The sequence below is a fragment of the Argentina silus genome, assembly GCF_951799395.1.
Source record: "Argentina silus genome assembly, chromosome: 9".
Lineage (NCBI taxonomy): Eukaryota > Metazoa > Chordata > Actinopteri > Argentiniformes > Argentinidae > Argentina > Argentina silus.
Genome location: NC_139663.1, coordinates 5426511 through 5441510, shown reverse-complemented (window position 1 = coordinate 5441510; position 15000 = coordinate 5426511). Strand labels below are relative to the sequence as shown.

Genomic DNA, 15000 nt, shown 5'->3' with positions numbered 1-15000 from the left:
ATTAATGAAAGTGGACTTGAAAATGGACTGAACAGATAAACCTTGTCACAATTCCATTTCATATTTACCATGATGTGCTTCCAAAAGATACATTCTATTTGTCAAGTCACATTTGGAAATATAGAATGTATAGCAAGAAACTCATGCCAAGTCATTTGTCGATGGCCCCCAAGCTCAGCTGCACCAAGATGCAGGATGGTTAATGATATGAACAAGGGTTCCTTTGAAGTGGAAGTGTGCGATTACAGCAGTGACATGAAGATCGAGAGGTTGCATGGCACAGGGAGTCAGAAGTCCTCCCCCTGTGTCTCATTAAACCCACAGTAACAGGCACAGGCAGCTGGCTCTGGAGGAGGAGGAGGAGGAGGAAGAAGAAGAGGAGGAGGGGGAGGAGGGCGAGAGTAGAGAGTGGCGTGCTGAGTCTTTCATGTGACTCTACAGAATGTGTCACTTCTGCTGAAGCTCAGGAGGACCATGGAGAAGGAGCTATCTGTAGTATCACTGCAGAAAACACACAGATCATTTCTAAACAACCATCTTCACTTTTTTGTGTGTCAGCCACCTGGCATTTTATAAAATTCAACTACTAGCACAAACTATGAATATCTGAAACTATGATATATCAAGATCAGCTGAATTTATGTCAGGGGATAATGACATATTTAGGTTTTGTTTTAAGTATTTAAATTGAATTGAATTTTTGTTAAATAATGGAAAATGATTAAATGTCCAGTTATACAATGCAGCACTGACTTTGATTAGTAGTGTACTGTGTGCGCGACACTGACCTTTAGCCATTCCACTGGGGTAGGATTTTCTCATTAGCAGCCTGGTCAGTAACTTCTGAACTGGAGCTCAGAGACTGCTCTGAGACTGTTTAAGGCAGTCATTGCTGTTCTTAATTGGCCTTTGAATGGCCAGTGTGCCAAGACTGGAAAGGGCCTGTATGACTGGCTTGTCATAACTGATAAATGGTGGAGCTTAGAATTAATTGTCAGTCCCATGGGTTGACCTATATCAATGGGATTGACAGGGACATCAGGGCATTAAGGTTTTGGGAAGCCATGTCAATTGCCTGGATAGGACTTGGAGTCTCCGTATTGTAAGCGTAGAGGATAGAACAGTGTTCTATGTCTATGATTGTAAGGTATTGCAGGACAGGAGGTCAATCAAGGTGGCTCTGACATTTATCTGGGAAGGTCTCATGTTGATTATGCATCAGATGACTAAGTCAAAGCTGACTGAAGGAAGACTTTAATATTCAATGACAAAATGTGGTGTGACTCTGGAGAACCAGGTGTTAGGTATACCAAGGGTTTAAGCTGAATGATATGGAGTTGATAACCAGAGCCACTCCTGGACTAAAGAGATCCTTGTATTCCCCCTCCCACAGCAGCGCTGAAGCAGGAGCAGGCGCTGGAGAATGGCGGCACCATGCTGAACCACTCGATGGCACTGGTGCAGCGCATGGAGGCTCTGCTGGCCCAGGGGAATGGCAGTGACGTGGCTCTCAGAGTGCAGACCATCAACACAGACGAGGTGAAGGTGATCCAGGCCCACACCCTGGTGCTCTCCCTGCAGAGCGAGGTCTTTGAGGAGATGCTGCTCAGCCGTAATACCAGCACCCTGATCCTGAGGGAGACCCCCGACTGCTCTGCTGTCTTTGACAAGTTCATCAGGTGAGAAGAACACAGGAGTTTGAGAGAGGGAATGGGGGACATGGTACTGTATACATGTCCATGTTCACGATAACGTTAGAAAGTTGTCATGAAAAATAGCCAGGCCTGCTGCCTTTTCTCTCTGTACAATTGACATAGTGCTCCACCTTGTGAAATATCAAAAAATTACACCAGATATGAGTGGCAGATACAGTATACAGAAGCATGTGTGTGTGTGTGTGTGTGTGTGTGTGTGTGTGTGTGTGTGTGTGTGTGTGTGTGTGTGTGTGTGTGTGTGTCTGGTTAAATCAGATCACTCTGTCTATCACACTTACAGTATATGCTCCTCCCTTTGACAGCGCTCTGATGACCAACCAACCCTTTTCTTCTCTCTGCAGGTATCTGTACTGTGGTGATCTCTCAGTGCGGCTGGACCACGCCATCCCTCTGCATAAACTGGCCAGCAAGTACCATGTGTGGGCCCTCCAGCAGGGCCTGACCCAGTACATGAGCCAGCACCTGTCAAGTGACTCCCCCATGGGTCACGTGGTGAGCTGGTACCAGTATGCCATGCAGATCGGGGACGTGACCCTGAGGGACAGCTGCCTGCAGTACCTGTCCTGGAACCTGTCCTCTGTGCTGCAGAGTGGAGAGTGGGGCTCCATCAGTGATGACCTGCTGCTGTCCCTCTTGCAACGCTCCGACCTCATTCTGCAGAGCGAGCTGGAGCTCTACGAGGCCCTCGAGGCTTGGATCGGCCAGAACCAGCCAGCGAGCCTGACGGTGGAGAACGCTCTGCGGGCCGTGCGCTACGGCATGATTCCTCCGCAGCACCTCTTCCGCCTGCAGAAGCAGTCATCCCTCATGCTGAAGTACTACGAGTCTATCCGCGACCTCCTCTTCCTGGCCTTCCAGTTCCATGCCTCCTCGCCCATCCAGCTGGCCAAGTACTTTGACGTCAACTGCAGCATCTTCACACCGCGTAACTACCTGTCACCATCCTGGGGCTCCCCCTGGGTTATCAACAACCCCACCCGCGACGACCGCAGCTTCAGCTTCCAGACCCAGCTGGGTCCCAGCGGTCATGATTCCAGTAAGAGGGTGACCTGGAACGCCCTGTTCTCCCCTCGCTGGCTCCCACTCAGCGTGCGATCCACATACACCGAGCACAGCGCCATGCAGCCGTCGCGCACCGAAGGAGGCCGTCCGCGCATCATCGTCACCCCCGCCACCTCCAGCCCAGACTTCGCGGGCGTGAGCTTCCAGAAGACAGTGATTGTGGCGGCAAGGCAGCAGGGGAAAGTGGTGGTCCGCCACGTCTACAACTTCCACCAGAGCACAGAGGAGGCCGGTGATTTCCTGGCGGACGCCGACATTCAGCGCAGAGCGTCAGAGTACCTCATTGACAGCTCCCTCTACCTGCACATCGTGGTGAAGCCGCTCTACCATACCCTCATTGTCGCCAGGAAATAAGGGCAATAAGTTGTCGCCGCAGTAACCATCGTCTCTGCTAAGGGTCCTCCACAACCTCCCTAGCCCACGTAGCCACATACACACACACGTCACTATTCCAAACACTCCTGTTTATTGGCCTGGTATTTCTATTTAACATTAGTAAAGGATTGTTTTAGCAATTGTGCTTACGTTTGTGTTCCAACTGTTTAAGTCAATAGGGGTATGTGTGATGCCAGGTGTAACCACTGGATTGTCTACTGTAATTGCTGTTCGATGTCAGTGGCTCAGCACAGGAGAGTTTCAGATAATGTAGTAAGATAATGAGTAAGCACACATTGTTTATTTTTCCTATATAACTTGCATGCTAACATATTGCTGTTCTACTGTATTTTTTGTGAAGCTTTTTTTTTTAATGTTAAAACAAGTCAGTTTCACTGATTTTCTCCTATTAGAAGGAAAGTGCATTCTTTATTCTTTATTATTTCACTTTTGTAGTATATAGGTGTACTAATTGTTAGTATACAAAACTCAGTTTGATATTGATTTCAGCTGACTTTATTGGTGCTACCACAACCCCAGGCCAGGCTTCATTTTCTTTTTACATACTACATCACCATCTATAACATGCAGACTTACACAAATACTAGTATTTACATCATGCACTTGCTACTGTTATGATCAGTACAAATCCAATAGCAGTGTTCCTTTAGAAACCATACGTATGCAACCCATTACTTTACAGTAGCTTGCACTGTATTTTAGGCCAGAAGGCCAAAGAGATCTATTGTCTATTCATATTACATTTCAATTTTGCCAATTGGAGCTATAGCTAAGAGGGTTGTGTTTGTAATGCTAGGCTACAATGCTATCTACTGTAGATAACAGTGTTGGCCTCATATAAATATAATTATGTTTCTATTGGCCTCAGTTATGTATAAGTTCTTTAAAATATTACTGTTATTTGTACAAGGAACGAACCTCCCTCTTTCCTCTTCCCATTCTGAATAAAATCTAGATATATTTTACCCAGCAATCTTTTGTTGTTCTGTTTACCCACTTCAACAATGTAAACAATTTCCATTTGTATTTCTACAAACTCAATGTGGAAGACAATTGTGAGTGACTTTATAACAAGTTTGACAGGTTACATTCAGGTTACATGAATGTAATAAAAAAAAAGAAAAAAAAAGGTGGTCATCCATTTCAAACATCAAACAATTGGGTTAAATCTCACTAAATCAAATGAGACTCTGGGTTCCAAGATTAGGTTAATCCAGAACGTGTCCACCTACTGAATGTATCATACAGAATATCTGATATGGTATTATCAGGGTATTATCTCTGGTATTATCCATAAACTTTTATTATCACACATGTTGAAAATGACATCAGATACTACATGTCCCATAAGTCCTTAGACACCGGACCGGAAAGACGTCGGTCGAAGTGCACGCCACCAGAGAGGGATACGGTCTTTGACGCCACACAGGCGTTCTCGAGCCTTCAGCTGTCAGACTTTGGTCATCCTGAAGTGCAACGTTTTTCTATCTTACAGAGTGGAAGTAACCCAGGAGGTTGTATTTAAAGCTTTGCATTCGTTTGTTTAACTTTTCGACACGAAGTCCTGCAAAACGAAGACAAAAGCACGCAGAGTGCATGAACATTAATCTTTCATTGTAGATAGTTCCACGACACGCCGCCGCCACCGCAGATCCTGAGCGGGGAGGGAGGGAGGGAGTAAAAAAGGCAAAAGTCTTTGTGCTTCCCCTCCCCCTCATCAAAGCTAAGGGGAAATGTCTCTTTCTAAAGGAGGTAAGAATTTTCTCCTATTTTTCACCCAAGAGAATAATCTTGCAGAATGCATTGGATGGGGTTTGGGTCAGCAATTGCATGTTACTTATTATTGAAGCTCTAGCTTACTATATACAAAAAAACACGGTTGCGTTTCCTGCTTGGATCTGTCCTTGTGCAAAGTTAGCTAGCTACCTAGCAAGGCGATGTAATCAGCCTATCAATGTTAGCTCGAAGTTGTGTGTTGCACTGTGCCCAAGGCATTCCCCGAACCTGGAATTCCCACATTTTGCGGATTCCCCCCATGGGCATGGTTAACTCCTCGATAAGATTGAACGATGCCTTTTCGTCAGGCAGCAACTGTTGCATGTTAGCATTCAACTTGACAAAATGACAACTGCGTAGCTAGCTGTAAATCCACCGGTTGCTAGCCATAACGTTAGCTAGATGTCGCCTCTTTTTGTGTGATAGCACATAACAATGGGATCGGCGGCCCTGGCTCGTGATTTTTTTGTCTCTTTGGAAAACATGACTCATTGCATGTGCTGGATCTTGCTGATTGGGTTTTCCTCTCATACGTGCAATGCCCAGTAATAGAAGCGTGTTCAGGTTTCCACCCATGCATTATTGTAAAACATGGATTTATTTGTCCCATTTGGGATATCAAAGCGATGGCAATATGTCACATATCCTCTCAAAAGGAATGCCCGTAAACGTACGACCTATCACACACTTGGCCTCATGCATCTGTTGTGTAATGTGTAGCAACAGGCAATGTTGAATAAAACACACACCTGGTGGAAAATCAAGGTCCTCCCTACGTCAGACATAGAAGGCAGGCATGATGATGTCAATTTACATTTCAAGTTCATTGCGTGCTATTAAACAATCATACTAGCGTTACCATGGTCAGAGAACACATTGTTTGAGAGGGCTTGACTGTATGTTATGCAGGCCATCAAAGCCCTAGGCCTAACATGCATGTTTAGACTTGCACCTCCCAATGAGTGGTGCAGACGTTCTTTGCTGACAGTTCAGTCTGTAAGCTGCCTGTCTATGCATAGCTGATACACTGGTTTGCTATACTGATATAATTAGAGCTGATGGCCTGTCTTTCAGGAGTGACAACATGCAGCTAGAGCTTTTCTTCACCACTTAAGTTAGTTTAATTTTGCCTTATGATACTGGGGTGGAGTATAGCTAAATGCTTTGCAATGCACTGCTCATTGAGATTTGTGTGGAAAAAAACATTGTTTGGTGGACTCCTCATTGCCAGTAAACATGTCCAGTGCTTGTGAAGCCACGGTGACTCGTGACCCAGCTATTCACACTTTGATCCCATGCTCCGTCCAAGAATTCAGAGTATTCATCTTCATATAGCCTATGGAAGCCCTTATAAGTGTACTGACACTGCACCTGTCTACTTATAAAGCCTGGTGGGTATTTTTTTCCAGAAGGCACTGAATCACCTGTCTCTTGGTGAGCATAGACCACAGCCATGACTGATGTCAATAGATTACTGTCAATGGTTACATGTAGGGACCACTATATGTGTGCATGGTCTACTCAAAAAGGGACAGACAAGATCATAAGGCTTAGGGTTTGACAAGGGATTGCTATGAGGCAGGACCTGGTCTTCCACAAAAAGCCAGAGAAAAGCTTGGCTCAATGACATAATACTTCCCAAAGGGTCTTCCTGACAGCTGTTGAGAAAGGATGCATCTTGTTTAGCAATGAGTCATCTCCTACCCTGTGAGAAGTATGGGGCTGCACCTGCCCCAACCCTGACTCCCAAAGAAGGGAGCAGTATCTCCCATGCTGAGCCCTCATTAAACAGAACATGGAATGACATGCAAGGCCTCTATTCAAGATGGCAGTTCTGCACTTGGTCTAACATGAGTTTCCTTGTCTAGGCTGCAGAAAATGTTCCACTTTGTGGAAACATCACTGATTGTAACTGAAGTTTTGGTTTCAGAGATCATATGAAACACTGCATTAGACACTTTCCTGCCATGTATTTTAGATATGCAATCTATTTTTTTTCTCTGTACTGAATTGTTATATGGTTCTTGCTCTGCTGCTCTAGTTTTGTCGGAACAAAAAACATTTTATTTGTACCAGCCTTCAAGAAGGTCTTGAACGCTCTTCTTTTAGCTTGCACAGAAGAAATACACAATCCATTTTGCTGTGTGTGTGTGAGCAAATAGCACAAGTCAATCTTTCCCTACCATGCCACACAAGTATGCAGGGCGTTTGCAGGAGAACTATGCAGAACTATCAATCCAGAGGCTCTACTGCCTAGGCAGAGTGTGGAGCAAAGATCAGGCTACTACGCAGCACGATGCATTCCCAAATGCTTCACTTGGAGATGCACTGCAGTGCATTAAAGAAAATTACTGTTTGATGCTCCAGTGCTTTGCATTTGTGCCTGGAGCATTAAACAATAAGGAAGCTTTGTTGGAATTTATTCATGACCCTCCTGGCTAATAGATCTTGCCAAGTCCTTGAAGTGTGTGCTAATATTCCTACATATTGGCCCATATAAGAGGGAAAAGTATGTCTATGGGAAGGACAGTCAAGCACGACCATTTGTATGACTGTGACCCAGGTGGTCATGAGGTTGGAGTGGCTGTGTCAGGCCAGCAGCATGGCCCTATTGTCATAGGAAACCCCCCCAAGGTTTCTGGTTAAGCGTGATTATGACTCAACGACAGTGCGTGTGTTGCCCAGACAGGGAAGTCTCAAGGGCAGGCGTCATGGTGTAGTGGCCTACAGCAGGTGCTAACATGTGAGACTATTGTCTGATCTGATTACCATAGAGGATTCTGATTGTCATAACAATTGAAAACGGTTATATTACAATTGTAAATTAGGGGCAGTGCTTGCGTAACAATATGCTTGGAAAAACAGGTGAATAATGAACGAGGTAATTTGGTGTGTGCTCTCTCTCTCTCTCTCTCTCTGTTTGTGTGAGTCATCATGCTGATTTTAAGGTAGTCACTCACCTTCTCCCGATTGTTGAACAATATCCTGTTAGATAACAGATTAGGTTGTGTGCGTACAGTCAGGGAAACTGGAAAACCGAACCAAAAATCAAGGCCAGCATTCTCAGAAGAAATGCTTCTTTTGAAGTTGCTCAGAATAGTTGAGACTGAGTGAAGAATGACTGAACAGAACAGAAGACTGAAATAACCCAATGCCTCTTTCTCTCCTAGGGAAGAAGAAGAACCCAGGCCTCAAGCTCTCAGCTCAAGTGTTTGAGCAGCCCCCGCCTGCAGCAGCAGCGTAAGGCTTTTTTCGAATGATTTTAACTGGCAGGGAGAGAGCAATTACAGGTCGAGGCAGAGGCAATTGCACATGCATACATCGGGGTGGCAGTAGAGTAGCATTTTGGCAAGGCTATGCATATTTCATTATCTGAATTGCCTCAGTTTAACAACCATTTTCTCCATGTAGTCCTCCAAAGCTTCTAATAGCATCTATGTTAATGCCAAGTGCAACTTATGGTATCAACAATGACAGTTAACATTAACTTTTGAATGTTGATATTAAAGTGTATGCATGGTCGTAAGCCTTCAATCTCTCTTCCCAGGCCCCCTCGAGACTTGGACTCCAAAGCCTGTGTTACTATCGGAGAAAAGGTAGAGAATCAATACGGATGGATTTTCTCAGCTGTCCCTGAGTGTGTAGTTTACTGACTTGATTTCCCTCCACACACTCTCTCCGTCTCTCTTTGTGTTCCGGTCAGAACTTTGTGGTGAAGGCAGATGACTTGGAACAGATCGGAGAGCTGGGGAGAGGAGCGTACGGGGTTGTGGACAAGATGAGACATGTGCCGAGTGGCCTGATCATGGCTGTGAAGGTAGGTCGCTGCTCAGGTTAACCCGGCTGGCATCCTCAAAAACAATGCTGCTCGGGTTTTTGAATAAGTGATGTTTCGCCACAGGCGATTTGTTAATAATAATAAAAAAAGAACGCATTCAAGTTCATTGTTGTTTTTCAATCACTTAATCATGAGGTTTCAGATATGTGAACAGCATCTGCGGTGTTGGAAACACACTGCGATGTGTGCACGCTCTCAACCTACTGTAGCCACTCACAGCATTGGTGGGTGTTTTGATCACACACGAAGAGGTACTCTGGAGTTTACCCCTGATAGTCTAGTTTGTGTGCTTCCTTCTCCAGAGGATCCGGGCCACAGTCAACACCCTGGAGCAGAAGAGGCTACTGATGGACCTGGACATCTCCATGAGGACAGTGGACTGCTTCTTCACTGTCACCTTCTACGGTGCTCTCTTCAGAGAGGTGGGTCACCTCCTTATGCCATTACACTGCTGTCACAATAAATAGAGATAATTTCATCATAGATCATATCATTACAAGGTTTTTCCTGCATGGTCCATGAAATTAGTTCTCTTCCGACTACCCGTGTTGATGGCCATCTTTGCGTTGCCAGGGTGATGTGTGGATCTGCATGGAGTTGATGGACACATCTCTGGATAAGTTCTACAAGCAGGTCATAGAGAAGGGCATGACCATCCCTGAAGACATCCTGGGGAAGATCACTGTAGCTGTAAGTTCCCTCCTGCTGGGTTATTGAACCAACTCTTACTAGCTATATACACACTCCCATTGACATCATATGTTGTCATTCATACTGGATACACTTTATTCATTCCAGTCACACAGTTAGCCCTGGTGCCTCGAGGTATTATGTAATATTCTCTACCTCTCTCTCTTTCTTTCTTTCTTTCTCTCTCTCTCTCTCTCTCTCTCTCTCTCTCTCTCTCTCTCCCCCTCCCTCTCTCTAGATTGTCAAGGCCTTGGAGCATCTGCATAGAAAGCTGTCAGTGATACACAGAGGTAAATAGAGGAGCAGAGTGACCTGTACCTTTGCGTGCACAGTGATGTTAGCAAATATGACGTGTACATAATCGGCTATTTACATTTTGTCATATTCACAATGTGGCTATCGCTAAACATACATTCACTGTAGATTCTCTTATCTTCTGTACGCTGTTCAAAACAACAACCATTACTCACCCATTACATCTGCTCAATGTTGTGTGGCAATGTTGTTGTTAGCTTTAGCTTATTAATATGTAGCATTTTTGTTTATTGACATAGTAGTCAAACCGTATGAACTGGTGTCTATAGTCCAAGTTCAATATATAATATATGTTCTTTGTACAAAGATCCAAGTTTATGTTGTCGTTACCTTGCTGATCAGATATCTCCTCTCTGCAGATGTGAAGCCCTCCAACGTGCTGATCAACACCCAGGGCCAGGTGAAGATGTGTGACTTTGGCATCAGTGGCCACCTGGTGGACTCGGTGGCGAAGACCATGGATGCAGGCTGCAAGCCCTACATGGCGGTGAGCAGGGACAGGGGACAGTGCTGTGGCTAGGAGATGGTTTCTTCTGGGCTGGAGGGTTTTGGGACTACTTAACTCTTAAATTGCTAGTTGTATTGATGTTATTCTTCCTTCTGCTTCAGCCTGAAAGGATAAACCCTGATCTCAACCAGAAAGGCTACAGCGTCAAGTCAGACATCTGGAGTCTAGGCATTACAATGGTAAGACAGTCACCATCGCAGACATTTATTTTCTATTTTTGGAGAAAATAGTGTAGCTAATAGATCTCATGAGCAATGCCTTGCTCCCCTCTCTTGTTGATAAATTATGGTAAATATCTGATCCTCTCCCTCGACAGATTGAGCTGGCCATTCTGAAGTTCCCATATGACTCGTGGGGAACCCCCTTCCAGCAACTGAAGCAGGTTGTTGACGAGCCCTCTCCACAGCTGCCTGCAGATCGCTTCTCTCCTGAGTTTGTTGACTTCAGTTCCCAATGGTGAGCGCCTCTTTCCCCACAACCTCTGCTACCTCGTTGTGAAGCAGTGGCACCTCAAGACCACCAGGGGGCACTGCCCTATACGCCCTTCATGTAGAGATGTGGCACCAGTCACAACTTTGGATATATGAATGATGCGTATTATATAGGCCAGAGTGATGTATTGTAAGACATATCCAGTGTTGATTGATTTTGCTGGATTTTTCTTTTTTTTTTTTCATCTTTGCAGCTTAAGGAAGAAACCCAATGAGAGACCTGCCTACACAGAACTAATGGTAGGTTTCAGATCATGCCTCAAACATAAATCATTTGCAAATTGCAATGAAGAAACTGTGTGAAAATGGCTACAGAGGCATATTAATTATTTTTATTATTATTTGAAAGTACATTTTGTTTTATCACTACACACCACTCATTTGTGTTACATCTGGAAGATTCCGTATGCTCTCACTCTGTTTCCTATTTGACGTATGTCCACAAGAGGACAGGCTTACCCAAGTGATTAGTCAAACCAGTTGTTGAGATGTGTGTATATGTGTCATCTATGTTTACATGGTACCTCTATGTATAGGTAATCTCTTTTTCTTAGTCTTTTTTTGTATTGCCATTTTTGACATCCTTTTTCCCTATTTTTACAGGAACATCCCTTTTTAACCCTGCATGACTCCAGAGAGACAGACGTTGCCAGCTTTGTCAAGGTCATCCTCGCAGACTGACTCGCCCCAACCCCTACCCCCCCCGCCCCCCCACCCACCCACCCACCCACCCCCCACCACCAGGGTAGGCGGGACCTCTCCACCAACACACCAATGGCCTACCTTGATCTTGATGCGCACTGGAATGATCGGTGACACACTCAAACTACTTCTGCACACCCACACAACAAGGGGTGTCCCAAAGACTGAACACAGCCCATCAGAAGTGGCATGGGAGAGAGAGTTGGAACTCCAGATATCGCTAATCGTTCACCAGACTGGAGATGGATAATCCACCATGGGTCAAACTACCTTTCGCTCCCCTGAGTTCCTCTGTGTACATCTCTAGCTCTACAGACTGAACTCAATGGAATTCCTCACTCTGAGATTTCTGAATGGACAATGTCAGCAAGTAATTTCTTGTCACACATACTGTATGTTCATATTACTCTGAATTACACAAACAAAAATCAGTTAATATATGTGTATGTTCTTGTATAATGAAAGATATATTTGCATATGTTTTCTCATGCAGTTTCTCTATACTGTATATTTGCATCAAGTATGAATTGCAAAGGAGTGGCCTTACTCGTAGATTCATATCGTTGGGTGAAAAGAGGTGACCTCATTTCACCTCTGGTGATTAGTCACTTCCAGGTCTGCACCTGTTAGAGGGCGGGGTTCAGTGAGGCTCTCTGGGGGGGGGGGGGGGGGGGGTTCAGACGAATCACACTGCTTCTAAGGAAAGGTCAATGGTTGAAGAGGCCCAGGCAGGAAGAATTGCAAGTCATTCCTAGATGTCTTGGCGGTGTCTTTCGCAGCGCGGGAATGTGAGGCATACTTTGTCATCTGACCTCAAGCGCTCAAAGACGCAGCCTCCCACCCTACGTGCACCCCACGTTGCTTTGCCCCCCCCCCTCCAACCCACTGTCCCCCCCTGCCAGACTTGGAATGCTGTAGACTGGCTCTAATGTAAACAATACAATCTCAGATATTATATGGAGGTGTTATGGGGGAAACGTACTACTTCACCCAGTCCTCTCTGAGCCTTTTAGAAGATTATTGTTATTATGAATTATTATCACTTATAATTTTTCCTGGACTTTTTGGCTGCTGTTTGACCCATTTTCACCCTTTTTTCCCTTTGCTTACTTTTTTTCCATGTGCAGGAGTATGTCAGTATCGTGTTTCACCTGAGGCACTTATGTTAGCTGAGTGGCCCATGCCTCATGCCTTACACGTACAGTATGTTAGGGAAATAATTTATGTGTTTAAGATGTAAATACTATTTTTGACTTTTTTTGTATGTAACGTGGCACTATGGAGTGTTATGGAAGCACCAATGTGCCCAGCTTGGTTGGTTGATATAGTGCTAGTTTTAATGCAGTGTGAAGCGCGCGCACACATACACACACACACTCTCTCACGCACGCTCTCACTCTCTCACACACACACACACACACACACACACACATACACATGCACGCTCTCACTCTCTCACACATACACACATACACACACAGAGCCCGCTGTCTCCTGTACTCCTGTTTTGGATTGATGTGCTGCCGGTGGCCTCCTCTCAGGTTTCAATGCCCTGCTTTACATGGAGGCAGCCCTGTGTCCCCCAGGTTGTACTCCCCTGAGCTAAGAGCTGTGTGTATACCAGCCACTATGTGGGACATGGAGGGCTGGGACTTGGTGTCAACCATCTCCTCTGTCCCTTCTATGCAGTGCCCCCCCCTACTCCCCACCCCCCCCCGCCATCTTGGATGAAGATCATAAGACCTCTGCCATGTGTGTGGAAGCCATGAGCAGTGATGATGGCACTTTTCCCCCTTTTAAAGTGTTTAAAGACTGTGACCTTAAGACCCAATCCTGTCATGGCTAATACGCATGGGTGAACACTGTAGTGTGCTCCTTATCAAAGGCAGTGAATCTTGACTGAGGAGTATTTATGATTGTGAATAAGAAGGGAAGCTAGCAATGCTACAAAGAAGCTGCTGTGATTTGACTTCTCTCTTGTTGGCCTTCTTTGGAGCCATTCCATCTGTGTTTTAAAGTGAGCATAGGCAGGTCACAGCAAGAACGGAACAGTTGCTCTACCTCTCACTCACTCTATTGGCCACCACTTCATTTGGTGGAACTGACAAACTTGAACTGTGGGAAAAACATAATAAAGGCTTTATTCTTAAGTACGACGGTGTCGTAGTGTGTTATTAATTACACAAACTTTAAAAAAAATAATTATATACACAGAATTTTGTGTGTTTTTGTGTATACAAGTGACTGGCAGGTCACTCCGTAACAAAGGTGTATTGAGTTTATTATTCAAGCCTGTTATAACTGCACACACGACTCACACCCATGGCTGAAAATGAAGGCCAGATTATCAGGTAAAGCAGGATGTATACAAATGTAGTTAAAAAGGTCCGTTGAGACAATCAGGTCCTCAATCAAGCTCAGGCCCTCTTAATGTTCTGCGTCACTAACAGGTTCCACTTAAGTTAGTCCTTCCTGAAACCACGCACCTGATTGAGATGGGAGAGATACTGGATCTGTCTGATCCACCGGATAAAAGGAAACAATCTCACGTGTTCTGCCTCTCTCTCCTCCCTCTCCTTTCCATGTCTAAACTTGCTCGATGGATCTCAATCGATCCTCTCTTTCCATTCTGTTCTCTCCCTCTTCCTTGCATGTGACATTGGGAGGTGCTGCAATTTTAAAAAGAGAGACTGAAACCATACTCCACCCGACACCCTGGTATCACATTAGATCTGAGCTGTCAATCCTTTAATCCTCAGAGAGGTAGAGGTTGTTTCCATGGCAGCCTATCACCCATCCAATTATTTTCTTCATTTGTTTATTACCAAACCTGTGGTCATTGCTGGCGATATTGCTGTGATGTTTATCTTTATGTAAGCAGGAATCTTTACATAAGAAAAACAAGAAGTGGTTGCACACATCTCAAGCCATTTACTTCAAAGGCTTTATGAAAATAAACAGTACATTTCCATGGCTCTTTTTGAGTGCACTTGCTATGAATGTAACAGCAGAGGCAAACAAAGGCTCACTTGACCAGCCTGTGGGACCACTCCACTCAGAGCATGTCTGTCAAAGCCCAATCTATTCACGGCAGGATGAGGAAACTCAATGGCAGGAGACTGCAGCCACTGGCTCAGAGTTACGTGCAAGGCAGAGCCATCAGCCAAAGCAGACGCTCTTTAGGAAAGAGGTCCCGCAAGGGTAACTTACATAAGAGGTCTAAAAAAGAGCTTTGCGAGAGAAAAAGGCCCAATGTCCAGAAGAATAGGGCCAATGTCCAGATGAATGATTGTCCCAAAGTGAACCTTGATGCAGAAAGAACAGCTCCTTGTCTTTGCTTTGACACGTCATTTGAGCCCCTGTCGTATCGTGAGAAGGTGTGTGTCAATGCCAGTCTCAGAGTGTGTATACATGATTTCTCTGTATGGACAGGATTGGTATAATGTGTGTGTATGGGAGGATGAGGAAGAAATAGTCATTACAGTGTGTGGACGCTCAACATTACAT

The 15000-nt window shown here is 45.0% G+C and overlaps 2 protein-coding genes across 2 annotated transcripts in view; both read left to right on the top strand.

The window, feature by feature from the left end:
• The window catches only part of btbd17b (BTB (POZ) domain containing 17b), a gene marked incomplete at both ends in the record, with an annotated part of 3950 nt that extends 819 nt beyond the window's left edge, over positions 1 to 3131 (top strand). The window contains 2 exons of the mRNA XM_083677110.1: positions 1394 to 1679; positions 2057 to 3131. Coding sequence (XP_083533236.1) covers positions 1394 to 1679; positions 2057 to 3131 — 1361 coding nt within the window. The remainder of the gene's footprint in view (positions 1 to 1393; positions 1680 to 2056) is intronic.
• A 1475-nt stretch (positions 3132 to 4606) lies between these two features.
• Positions 4607 to 13646, top strand: LOC310809536 (dual specificity mitogen-activated protein kinase kinase 6-like). The gene is made up of 12 exons (XM_083676843.1): positions 4607 to 4925; positions 8120 to 8189; positions 8497 to 8545; positions 8653 to 8766; positions 9090 to 9209; positions 9361 to 9477; positions 9716 to 9767; positions 10152 to 10279; positions 10402 to 10479; positions 10617 to 10756; positions 10986 to 11031; positions 11395 to 13646. Exons 1-12 carry the CDS (start codon positions 4907 to 4909, stop codon positions 11470 to 11472), a joined length of 1011 nt encoding a protein of 336 aa, XP_083532969.1. The 5' UTR covers positions 4607 to 4906; the 3' UTR covers positions 11473 to 13646.
• The last annotated feature ends 1354 nt before the right edge of the window (positions 13647 to 15000 follow it).

What these genes read in the sequence shown, in the direction of transcription:
- LOC310809536 (XM_083676843.1), top strand. An exon ending in GCTGTCAGTGATACACAGAG is followed by an intron (nt 9,768 to 10,151) that starts GTAAATAGAGGA and finishes TCCTCTCTGCAG; the next exon opens with ATGTGAAGCCCTCCAACGTG. An exon ending in CTGCCTACACAGAACTAATG is followed by an intron (nt 11,032 to 11,394) that starts GTAGGTTTCAGA and finishes CTATTTTTACAG; the next exon opens with GAACATCCCTTTTTAACCCT.